A 12196-nucleotide genomic window follows, 5' to 3' on the forward strand; every position below is an offset into this window, starting at 1 on the left:
AAATCCAATTTGGAAGCCTGATTTGGACCCTAATTGAAACAAATTAATTATAAAAAGATTATATATTTTTAATTAATTTATTTTTTTGAGAGGGAGTCTTGTGCCCAGGCTGGAGTGCAGGGGCATGATCTCGGCTCAACTACAACTTCTACCTCCCAGGTTCAAGCAATTCTTTTGCCTTAGTCTGCCTAATAGCTGGGATTACAGGTGCCCACCACCAGGGCCAGTCAAGATATATTTTAAAGATCAGTGGGTTTTAAAAAAGCCAACTGATTTTTTTAGTAGTAAGTTAATTATAGAGTTCATATGGAAACATAAACAGAAAATTCAAGATTATCTGAAAAAAAAAAAATAAATAAACAGTGGCAGTGAGTGTATGAGAAAGTAGTCCGATTAGTAGATTAGAGGAGCAGAGTGAAAAATCTAGACAGATTCAACCACAAATGGACACTTGGCATATGATTAAATGGCATTTCATATTAGTTTGTTCTCTGACCATAATGGAATTACATTAAAAATGAAAAATAGCCGAGCGCAGCGGCTCACGCCTATAATGCCAGCACTTTGGGAGGCCCGAGGCAGGCGGATCACCTGAGGTCAGGAGTTTGAGACCAGCCTGACCAACATGGAGAAACCTCATCTCTATTAAAAAAAAATGTAAAAAAAATAAATAAAATAAAAAATAAATACATTTGGCAATAACTCAAGTATTTGGAAATCAACAAACTTCTAAATAACTCATTGATCAAAGAAGAAATCGTAAGATAGAAGATATTCTGAACTGAATAAAAATTGAAATATCTCCAGTTTGTGGAATACAGTTAAAACAATTAGAAATACGTAGCTTTAAATGCTTCTACTTGAAAAGAAAATTTTTAAACCTATAACCTAAGCAGCCAGAAATTAGAAAAAGAAGGGTAAATTAAATCCCAAGAAAGGAAATAATAAAGAGCAAAATTCACTAAAGGGGAAAAAGGAAAGTAATATAGAAAAATCAATGAAACCAAAATCTGGCCTTTCAAAAAGAACAATAATTAAGTTTTTAACAAGGCAGAAAATAGGGAAGAAGACACAAATTAACAATACTTGAAATGAATACAGAACATCAAAGACCCTGCATACAATAAAATGATAAGGGAGTATTAAGAACTCTATGTCACTGAGATAAGTAAGATAAAATGGCCAGCATTAACTTGACACCAAAACCGTATGGAAAACATTACAAAGCAAAGAAAATTACAGACCGGTGTCTATCCACAATGAATATAGACAGAAGTCTCCTTAATATCAAATAAAACTCAGAAATACATAAAAAGGATACTATCCCATAATTAAGTAGGGTCCCAGGAATACAGAGCTGATTCAACATTCAAAAATCAATCAATGCAGTCCTTCAGAATAACAGAACACACACACATTCAAAAATCAATCAATGCAATCCTTCAAAATAACCACAAACACACACACACACACACATTTTAAATACAGGGTCTTTTTCTGTCACCCAGGCTGAAATACAGTGGTGCAACTCACTGCAGCTTTAAACTACTAGGCTCAAGCAATCCTTCTTCCTTAGCCTCTCAAGTAGCCAGGACTACAGGAGTGTGCCACCACACCCAGCGAAATTGTAAATTATTTTGTAGATACAGGGTTTTCCTATATCGTCAAGGTTGGTCTTGAACTCCTGGCCTCAAGTCATCCTCCTGCCTTGGCCTCCCAAAGCTCTGAGGTTACAGGTGTGAGTCACTGTATCTGGTCAATATGATATACTTAATAGATCATGAAAAAGTATTTGAACATAATCCAACAACCATTGATGATTTAAAAGAAAACAAACCCACCTCTCTGCAAATTAGGAACTGAAGTAACACCTAACTCGGCTTAAGAGTTAATAGTGAAAGACAATGTCTCACCTATTAGAATGGGGGCATGGCAAAATCTCATTACTTTTATTCAGTAATGCACCAGTACAATAAGGCAAAAACAAAAAGACCAACATGGTGATTAGATCATGACTGTATATGTCTGAAAATTCTTTATTAAAGGGCTGCCAGAAACAGTAAGTTTACCAACGGGTAAAGACACAAGGTCAATATTCAAAAATCAAGTGCATGTCTACCTACTAATAAACAAATGTTGAAATTTTTTTTAAATATCACTCACAACAGCATAAAACAGATGAAATATTAAGAAATAAATTTAACAAAGTAGGCACAAATTGACACAAAGAAAACTAGAAAACACTGGTGAAACTGAAGACTTAAATGGAGCAGGCTGGGCGCAATGGCTCACACCTGTAATTCCAGCACTTTGTCAGACCCAGGTGCACAGATCACCTAAGGTCAGGAGTTTGAGACCAGCCCGACCAACATGGAAAAATCCCATCTTTACTTAAAATATGAAAAATTAGCCAGGCATGGTGGTACATGCCTATAATCCCAGCTACTCAGCAGAATGAGGTAGCAGAATTGCTTGAACCGGAGAGATGGAGGTTGCGGTGAGCCATTGCACTCCAGCCTGAACAACAAGAATGAAACTCCATCTCCAAAAATAAAAATAAAAATAAAAATAAATGAAGCAGCATATGATGACATCAATGAAGATTCCATATTGTTAACATATTTCCCCCAGAACTGATATAAAGATTCAGTGCACAATCCCAAGCTGATTCTAAAATTTATTTGGAAAGTCAAAGAACACAGAGTAAGAACAATTTTGAAGAGAATAAAACTGAGAGACTTATATGAACTGACTTTAAGATTGATTACAAAGTAACAGCAATAAAGAGAGAATTGGCATAGGATATACACAAAGAATACAACAAAACAGTTTACAAATAGATGGCACATATACATATATACAGTCAACTGAATTCAATAAAGCTACTATGGCTGGGTGCAGTGGCTCACACCTGTAATCCCAGCACTTTGGGAGGCTGAGATGGGCAGATCACCTCAGGTCAGAAGTAGGAGACCAGCCTGGTCAACATGATGAAACTCCATCTCTACTTAAAAAAAAGGTGAGCTGAGATTACAATACAGCACTCCAGCATGGGTGATAAAATCGAGACTCTTGTCTCAAAAAGAAAAACGACAAAGCCACCAAGATCATTTATATAGGGAAAACAGAGGCTGGTGCCAGAGAAACCGAGTAAACATTTATAAGGGAAAAAATGAAGCCCAACCTTTACATCATATCCTATTCAAAAAAATCACAGACTGGGAGAAAATATTCACAATACCTTTAACTGAGAAAGGACTTGTAACCAGAATATATAAATAATTTAAAATAATTTACTACAACTTTACTACTTTTCATAGAAAGAAACATGATTTTTTTTGGTTTTCGGGGGGAGGGTGACAGGGTCTGGCTCTATTGCCCAGGCTGGAGTGCAGTGGTGAAATTTCCGCTCACTGCAGCCTCAATCTCCCCACCATTGCCCCTCAAGCACCACCAACCTTGCTCTAGCGATTCTCCCACATCAGCCCCCAAGTAGCTGGGACCACAGGAATGTACTACCCTGCCTGGTGAATCTTCCTATTTTTTTGCAGAGACAGGCTTTCGTCATGTTCCCCAGGCTAGCCTCAAACTCCTGGCTCAAATGATCCATCCACCTTGGCCTCCCAAAGTGCTAGAATTATAGGCATGAGCCACCGCAACCAGGCAGAAACATGTATTTAAAATGAAAAAAGGGCTAGGCATGGTGACTCATGCCAGTAATCCCAGCACTTTCAGAGGTTGAGGCAGATGGATCACCTGAGGTCAGGAGTTCGAGACCAGCCTGACCAACACGGTGAAACCCTGTCTCTCCTAAAAATACAAAATTAGCCAGGCGTGGTGGTGCATGCCTGTAAACCTAGCTACTTGGGAGGCTGAGGCAGGATAATCGCTTGAAACTGGGAGGCGGAGGTTGCAGTGAGCCAAGATTGCACCACTGCACTACAGCCTGGGCAACAGAATGAGATTCTGTCTCAAAATAATAATAATTAAAAAAAAGAAAGAAAGAAAAAAGATTTGAACAATTTACTAAAAAAAAGGCTGACAGCCAAAAACACACCAACAAGGTGCTCCTGATCAGTCATCATTAGGGAAATGCAAATTTAAGATCACAATGAATACCATAAGATACCCATTAGACCTGCTGAAATTAAAAAGATAAGACATTACCAAGTGTTGGCAAGGATGTAGAATACTTGGAACTTGAATATGTAGCTGATCGGTTGGAATGTAAAATGACACAATCACTGTAGAAAAGTTTGCCAGCTTCTTATTAATTGAAATATATATCTACCAGGCTGGGTGTGGTGGCTGACACCTGTAATCCCAACACTTTGGGAGGCTGAGGCAGTGGATCACTTGCAGTCAGGAGTTCGAGACCTGCCTGGCCAACATGGTGAAACCTTGTCTCTACTAAAAATACAAAAAAATTATCCAGACGTGGCGGTGCGCGGCTGTACTCCCAGCTACTTGGGAGGCTGAGGTGGAAGAACTGCTTGAACCCAGGAGGGGAGGTTGCCATGAGCTGAAATCACGCCACTGCACTCCAGCTTGGGCAACAGAGTGAGACTTTATCTCCAAAAAAAAAAAAAAATAAAAAATAAATTAAAAAAAAAAAAAAAAAGAAATACGCACTTACCATACCTCAGCAATTCCAATTCTAGGTATTTAACTAAAAGAAATAAAAACACAAACACTTGTACACAAATGCTCACAGCAGCTTCATTCATAATAGCCAAAAGCTGGCATTAACTCAAATGTCCATTGACTAGTAATGGGTAAATTAACGGTGGTATAATCATAAAATGAAATGCTACCCCAGCAATAAAAAGGAATAAGCTGGCCGGGCACAGTGCATCACCCCTGTAATCCCAGCACTTTGGGAGGTGAAGGCAGGTAGATCATTTGAGATCAGGAGTTTGAGACCAGCCTGGCTAACATGGTGATACCCTACCTCTGCTTTAAAAAAAAAAAAAAAAAAATTAGCTGGGCATGGTGGTGTGCGCCTGTAATCCCAGCTACTTGGGAGGCTGAGGCAGGAGAACTGCAGACCAATTCTGGGAGACAGAATGAGACTCCATCTCAAAAACAAAAAGAAATAAGCTGATACTAACATGAAACTCAAATTACTACACTATTTAGGACACACACACTAAATTATATATCAAACTTGTTTATATATATATTTGCAGCCTGGGACTGCTTTGAATGTGGACCAACACAAATTCACAAACTTTCTTAAAACATGAGGTTTTTTGTTTGTTTGTTTGTTTTGCTAATTAGCTATCATTAGTGTTAGTATATTTCATGTGTGGCACAAGACAATTCTTCCAACGTGGCTCACGGAAGCCAAGAGATTAAACACCCCTGTTATATACTGTTATGATTCCATTTATTTTTTAAAAAAAAAAAAAAATCTAAGGGCTGGCCGAGGTGGCTCACATCTGTAATCCAAGCATGCTGTGAGGCTGAGGCAGGAGGATCACTTGAGCTCAGGAGTTCAAGACCAGCCTGGGCAATATAATGAGAAGACATTATAAAAAAACTTTTTAAGTCAATAAAAAAAATACCTAAGTCAAAACTAAAAAGAAATCTAGAGAGGATAAATCTAATCTATAGTAAAACAGAGCAGATCACTGGTTACCTGGAGCTAGCGGTAATAAAGTACAGTTTGACAGAGAAGAGGAACAGGCACAATGCTTTCCATCTTCACTGGTAAATCAAGTACTTACTAAATGAACAAATATATTTGTCAAAACTCATTAAAATGCAAACACAAAAAGGTATGCATTTTACTGTATGTGAGGTACAGAGTAATAAAACTGGTTAAAACATTTTGGATAGTCATTTAGAACAAGATAAATTGGATTCACATTTTATAAATTCTAAAATTAGCCAGGCGTAACTGCGCATGCCTGTAATTCCAGCTACTCAGGAAACTGAGGCAGGAGAATCACTTGAACCGGGGAAGTGGAGGTTGCAGTGAGCCAAGATTGCACCACCACACTCCGGCCTGGGCAACAGAGCAAGACTCTGTCTCAAAAAAAATAAAGAAAACAAAATTAAATATTCTAAACACAAAAGAGATTAAATTTTTAAAAAAATTTTATATACATGCTAGAAGAAAAAAGTAAATGAATCTTATTATATGAAAAAAGAAAAAACTATAAATCATAGGCTGGACATGGTGGCATCGCTTGAGTCCAGGAGTTTGAGATCAGCCTGGGAAATACAGTGAGACTCTGTATTTATGAGAAAAAACAAAACAAAACTAGATGTGATAGCAAAGGCTTGTAGCCCTAGCTACACAAGAGGCTAAGGCAGGAGGACTGTTTGAGGTCAAGGAGTTTGAGATCCTGACTCTTAAAAAAATAAATAAATAAAAAATAAATAAATAAATAAAAACAGAAAAGCTGGGTGTGGTGGCTCACACCTGTAATCCCAGCACTTTGGGAGGCTAGTGTGGTGGATCACGAGGTCTGGAGTTCAAGACTAGTCTGGCCAAGATGCTGAAACTCCGTCTCTACTAAAAATACAAAAATTGGCCAGGCGTGGTAGCACGTGTCTATAATCCCAGCAACTTAGGAAGCTAAAGCAGGAGAATGGGTTGAACCCAGGAGGCAGAGGTTGCAATGAACCAAGATCCTGCCACTGCACTCCAGCCTGGGTGACAGAGCGAGGGTCCATCTCAAAAAAAAACAAAAAACAAAAAACAAGTGTAAAACATAAAGAGAGAAAAGAAAGAATAAAAAAAAACTATACAACTTCTTCAAAAACACATAGGAAAAAATCTCTCTACCCTCAAAGTTTGCAAAGGTAGGGGGAGGAAAAAGCACAAATCATACAAAAAAGGTTGGTAAAATAAACTCCAAACTTTATAATAACTTATGCTGTTTCGATGATACTTTATCCTTTTTTTTTTTTTTTTTAAAAGACAGGGTCTCACTATTGCTCAAGCTGAATTAGAACTCAGTCTCCCAAGTGGCTGGGATGAGAGATATGCACCATTGTACCCAGACAAACACACTCTTGTGAGAACATACAATGAAAGACATAAATTTGACAAAGGATCTGTATCTATCCATAGTTTTATTTTTTTTTTGTCAAGTCTTGCTCTGTCGCCAGGCTGTAGTGCAGTGGTTCAGTCTTGGCTTACTGCAATCTTGACCTGGGTTCAAGTGATTCTCCTGCCTCAGCCTCCTAAGTAGCTGGGACTACAGGCACGAGCCACCACGCCCAGCTAATTTTTGTATTTTTAGTAGAGGCAGGGTTTCACTATGTTGGCCACATGGTTGCAATCTCTTGACCTGGCGATTCACCTGTCTTGGCCTCCCAAAGTGCTGGGATTACAAGCGTGTGTCATCGTGCGCCCAGCTTCTTTTTTTTTTTGAGATGGAGTTTCACTCTTTTTGCCCAGGCTAGAGTGCATTGGTGTGATTTTGGCTTACCACAACCTCCACCTCCTGGGTTCAAGCAATTCTCCTGCCTCAGCCTCCAGAGTAGCTGGGATTATGGGCATGCACCACCACACTCGGCATGGTGACACAGGGTTTTACCATATTGGCCAGGATGGTCTTGTTCTCTTGACCTCGAGATCCACCCTCTTTGGCCTCCCAAAGTGCTGGGATTTACAGGCATGAGTCACTGCACATGGCGTCTAACCATACTTATAATTCAATAAGAAAATAACCTGGCTGGGCAGGGTGGCTCATGCCTATAATCCCAGCACTTTGGGAGTCCAAAGCAGGTGGATCACCTGAGGTTGGGAGTTCAAGACCAGCCTGACCAACATGGAGAAACCCCGTCTCAACTAAAAATACAAAAAATTAGCCAGGCATGGTGATGCAATACCTATAATCCCAGCTACTTGAGTGACTGAGGCAGGAGAATCACTTGAACCTGGGAGGTAGAGGTTGCGGCGAGCCAAGATAGCGCCATTGCACCCCAGCCTGGGCAGCAAGAGTGAGGAGCCATTTCCTTAACCAACAGGTTTGCCACAACCCTGCTGAGGGTTCCCCAAGCAGGACTATAGGTCTGTTTGCTTCTCAAGGACAAGTATACATAGTTGTCTTTTTTTTTTGCAGATTATGAAACCCCTTGGGAGGAAGCTTTATTTTTAACAGTTCTCAAGGTGATTCTTACGCATGCTCAAGTTTGACAACCTCTGAACTAGTTTAAACACCTAAGGGAAAAAAAAAAACAACAAAAAAAACCCAAGGTTCACAGTGGACTCCGAGTATGGCTCTGTCATTAGCTAGTTCTGTGGCTTTGAGAAAGTCCCTGATCCTCTCTGGGCCTTGATGTCCTCACACGTAATTGTGTGCACTCTGCTCTATCATCAAAGCCACCTCCACCTGCTTGAGTCAATGCTAAACTGAAAACTGAAAAATCAAATTGAAGAGGAAAGGGGAAGGGGAAAGGAAAGGGAAAGAAAAGAGCAGAACAGAACCAAGCAGAACCTAATAAAAGGAATGAGAATTATATTTGTACTCTCATATACAGTAATTTCTAAGACATGGTATTTAAAACAAAAGGAAGCAGAACAGTAAGTATTGTATGTTTGCTTCTGTGTATAACAGAAGAAAAATAAATGTCAACAAATGTAATTAAATTAAACAATTTAAAGGCTGGGTGTGGTGGCTGTAATCCCAGCACTCTGGGAGGCTGAGGCGGGCAGATCACGAGGTCAGGGGTTTGAGACCATCCATCCTGACCAACATGGTGAAACCCTGTCCCTACTAAAAATACAAAAATTAGCCGAGCATAGTGTTGTGCATCTGTAATCTCAGCTACTCAGGAGGCTGAGGCAGGAGAATCACTTGAACCTGGGAGTTGGAGGTTGCAGTGAGCCGAGATCTCGCCACTGCACTTCAGCCTAGGCAACAGAGCAAGAGTCCGTCTCAAACAAACAAAAAAACAATGGTAGAGGAAAGAATAGTCTTTTCAACAAATGAGGTGGGGACAATGGATATGGATATCCACAAGCAAAAAAAAACCCCAAAAAACAAAAAAATAACTTGGACCACAATTCTCATATCAAACACAAAAAAGTAATTTAAAAGAGATTGTAGACATAAATGTTAAAAGCTAAAATATAAAACTCATAGGAATTTTATAGGAGTTTCATAAGAGTCAATCTCTGGCCTTGAATGAAACAATGCTTTGTTTGATATGATACCAAAAGCACAAGCAACAGGAGAAAAAACAAACAGATAAACTGAATTTCACCAATATTAAAAACTCTTTTGTGTTACAAAGAACATTATCAAGCAAGTAAAAGGATAACCTATACGCCGGGCACAGTGGCTCACGTCTAAAATCTCAGCACTTTGGGAAGCTGAGGCAGGTGGATCATTTGAGGTCAGGAGTCCAAGACCAGCCTGGCCAACATGGTGAAACCCCGCCCCTACTAAAAATGCAAAAATGGGCCGGGTGCAGTGGTGCACGCTATAATTCCTGCTACTCTGGAGGCTGAGGCAGGGAGATCATTTGAGCTCAAGAGTTCGAGACCAGCCTGGGAAGCATGGAGAAGCCCTGTTTCTACAAAAAATACAAAAATTAGACCGGTATGGTGGTGTATGCCTGTAGTCCCAGCTACTTGGCAGGGTGAGACAGGAGAATTACCTGAACCCAGGAAGCGAAGACTGCAGTGAGCCAAGATTGTGCCACTGCACTCCAGCTTGGGTGACAGATAGAGCGAGACTCCTCCATCTCAAAACATAACAAAAACCAAAAAACCACAATGACACTTTATAACCCCTAGAATGGACATAACCCAAAGCAAAGACAGTATCAATTATTTATAAGGATGTGGATAAAGTGGAACTCTTGTATATTACTGGCAGAAATACAAAATGATGCAGCTGCTTTGGAAAAGTTTGGCAGTTCTAGCACAGCGATTCCACTTCAGGAGAAATGAAAACCTAAGGCCATGTTGGGGAGGGGGGATTACTTATTTATTTATGTATGTTGAGACAGAGTCTTGCTCTGCTACCTAGGCTGGAGTGCAGTGGTGTGATCTCAGCTCACTGTAACCTCCGCCTCCCAGATTCAAGCGATTCTGATGCTCCTGCCTCAGCCTCCTGAGTAGCTGGGATTACAGGCACATGCTATCATGCCAGGCTAATTTTTGTATTTTTAGTAGAGACAGGGTTTCACCATGTTGGCCAGGTTGGTGATCTGCTCATCTCGGCCTCCCAGAGTGTTGGGATTATAGGCATGAACTCTGCTTCCAGCCTTCTATGAAAATTTGTATATGAATGGCCACAGCAGTATTACTCATTGCCAGAAAAAGGAAATAACCCAAATGTTCATCAACTGATAGATAAAAGTAGTATATTCAGGCCGGGGCAGTGACTCACGCCTGTAATCCCATCACTTTGGGAGGCTGAGGCAGGTGGATCACTTGAAGCCATGAGTTTAAGACCAGCCTGGACAATATGGTAAAGCCCCTTCTTTACTATTAATAAAAATACAAAAATTATCTGGGCACAGTGGTACATGCCTGTAATCCCAGCTAACTGGGAAGCTAAAGCAGGAGAATCACTTGAACCTAGGAGGTAGATGTTGCAGTGAGCCAAGATCCCGCTACTGCACTCCAGACTGGGGTGACAGAGCAAGACTCTGTCTCAAAAAAAAAATAAAAAAAAAAAAAAAAAAAAAAAAAAAAAAAAAAGGTTAAAAAAATATTTTTTGTTTTGTTTGTTTTTACAGTGTTAGGCAGGGTGTGGTGATTCACATTTGTAATTCCAGCACTTTGGGAAGTCAAGGCAGGCGGACTGACTGAGGTCAGGGCTTCAAGACCAGCCTGACCAACATGGTGAAACTCTATCTCTACTAAAAATACAAAACTTAGCCTGGGGCAGGCACGGTGGCTCACGCCTGTAATCCCAGCACTTTGGGAGGCCAAGCTGGGTGGATCACTAGAGGTCAGGAGTTTGAGACCAGCCTGGCCAACATGGTGAAACCTTGTTTCTACAAAAATTAGCTGGTGGTGGCAGGCACCTGTAATCCCAGCTACTCAGGAGTCTAAGGCAGGAGAATCGCTTGAACCCAGGAGGCAAAGGTTGCAGTGAGCTGAGATCACATCATTGCACTCTAGCCTGAGTGACAAGAGGGAAACTCTGTCTCAAAAAATAATAATATTAGCAATAACAAAAACTTAGCCTGGCATAGTGGTAGACACCTGTAATCCTAGCTACCTGGGAGACTGGGACACAATTGCTTGAACCTGGGTGGTGGACATATTAGGTGAAGCAGTTATGAGAACATACTAGGTGAATGAAGCCAGTCACAAAGGGCTACACATAACATGATATATTATGATGAATTAACAGGCAAATCTGTAGAGAAAAAAAATAAGACTAGTATGCCTAGGCTGTATGGAGGAGGAGGAAAGAGGGGAGCAGAGGGGAGTTAACTGCTAAAGGGTACAGTTTCTTTTGGGGGTGATTCAAAGGTTCTAAAGTTGATTGTGGTGATGACTACACAACTCTAAGAATATACTAAAAACCATAAAACAGTATCCTTTAAATGGGTAAATTTTATGGTATGTGAATAATGTCTAAATAAAGCTATTTTTAAAAAAATAAACAAATGTATATGTGCAAAACTAAACACTGTAAGGATAAATTTAAAAATTTTAATGATCCCCTACTGATGATGGAGGGGATGAATGAAGATACAAGTAGACAAGACTGGGATATAAGCAAGACTTCTCTGAATGCATCTTTCTTTTTTGAGATAGGGTCTTGCTCTGCTGCTCAGGTTGGAGTGCAGTGGCACAATCACAGTTCACTGCAGTCTCAACCTCAACCTGCAGCTCAAGTGATCCTCCACCTCAGCCTCCTCATTAACTGGGACTATAGTTACATGCCACCATGCTCAGCCAATTTTTTAACTTTTTTGTAGAGATGGGGTTTTGCTATGTTTTCCAGGCTAATCTCAAACTCCTGGGCTCAAAAATCTTCCCAATTCATCAGCCTCCCACAATGTTAGGATTACAGGCATGCACCATTGATCCCAGCCTTCACAAATGGCATTTTTTATTTAAAAAGTCATTTTCGGCCGGGCGCGGTGGCTCAAGCCTGTAATCCCAGCACTTTGGGAGGCCGAGGCGAGTGGATCACGAGGTCAAGAGCTCAAGACCATCCTGGTCAACATGGTGAAACCCCGTCTCTACTAAAAATACAAAACATTA

General features: G+C 40.3%; 1 protein-coding gene across 21 annotated transcripts in view; it reads right to left on the reverse strand.

Annotated features, from left to right (window-relative positions):
• ATXN2 (ataxin 2) overlaps nucleotides 1-12196 on the reverse strand; it is a 153654-nt gene that overhangs the window by 22096 nt on the left and 119362 nt on the right. For 13 of the 21 annotated variants that reach the window (XM_017542443.2, XM_017542363.2, XM_017542330.2 and 10 more), the window contains one exon: nucleotides 4637-4669. The exons of the other annotated variants lie outside the window; for them this stretch is intronic. In XM_017542443.2, coding sequence (XP_017397932.1) covers nucleotides 4637-4669 — 33 coding nt within the window. The remainder of the gene's footprint in view (nucleotides 1-4636; nucleotides 4670-12196) is intronic. 21 annotated transcript variants of the gene reach the window in all.

The sequence above is a fragment of the Cebus imitator genome, unplaced genomic scaffold (assembly GCF_001604975.1).
Source record: "Cebus imitator isolate Cc_AM_T3 unplaced genomic scaffold, Cebus_imitator-1.0 Scaffold8, whole genome shotgun sequence".
Lineage (NCBI taxonomy): Eukaryota > Metazoa > Chordata > Mammalia > Primates > Cebidae > Cebus > Cebus imitator.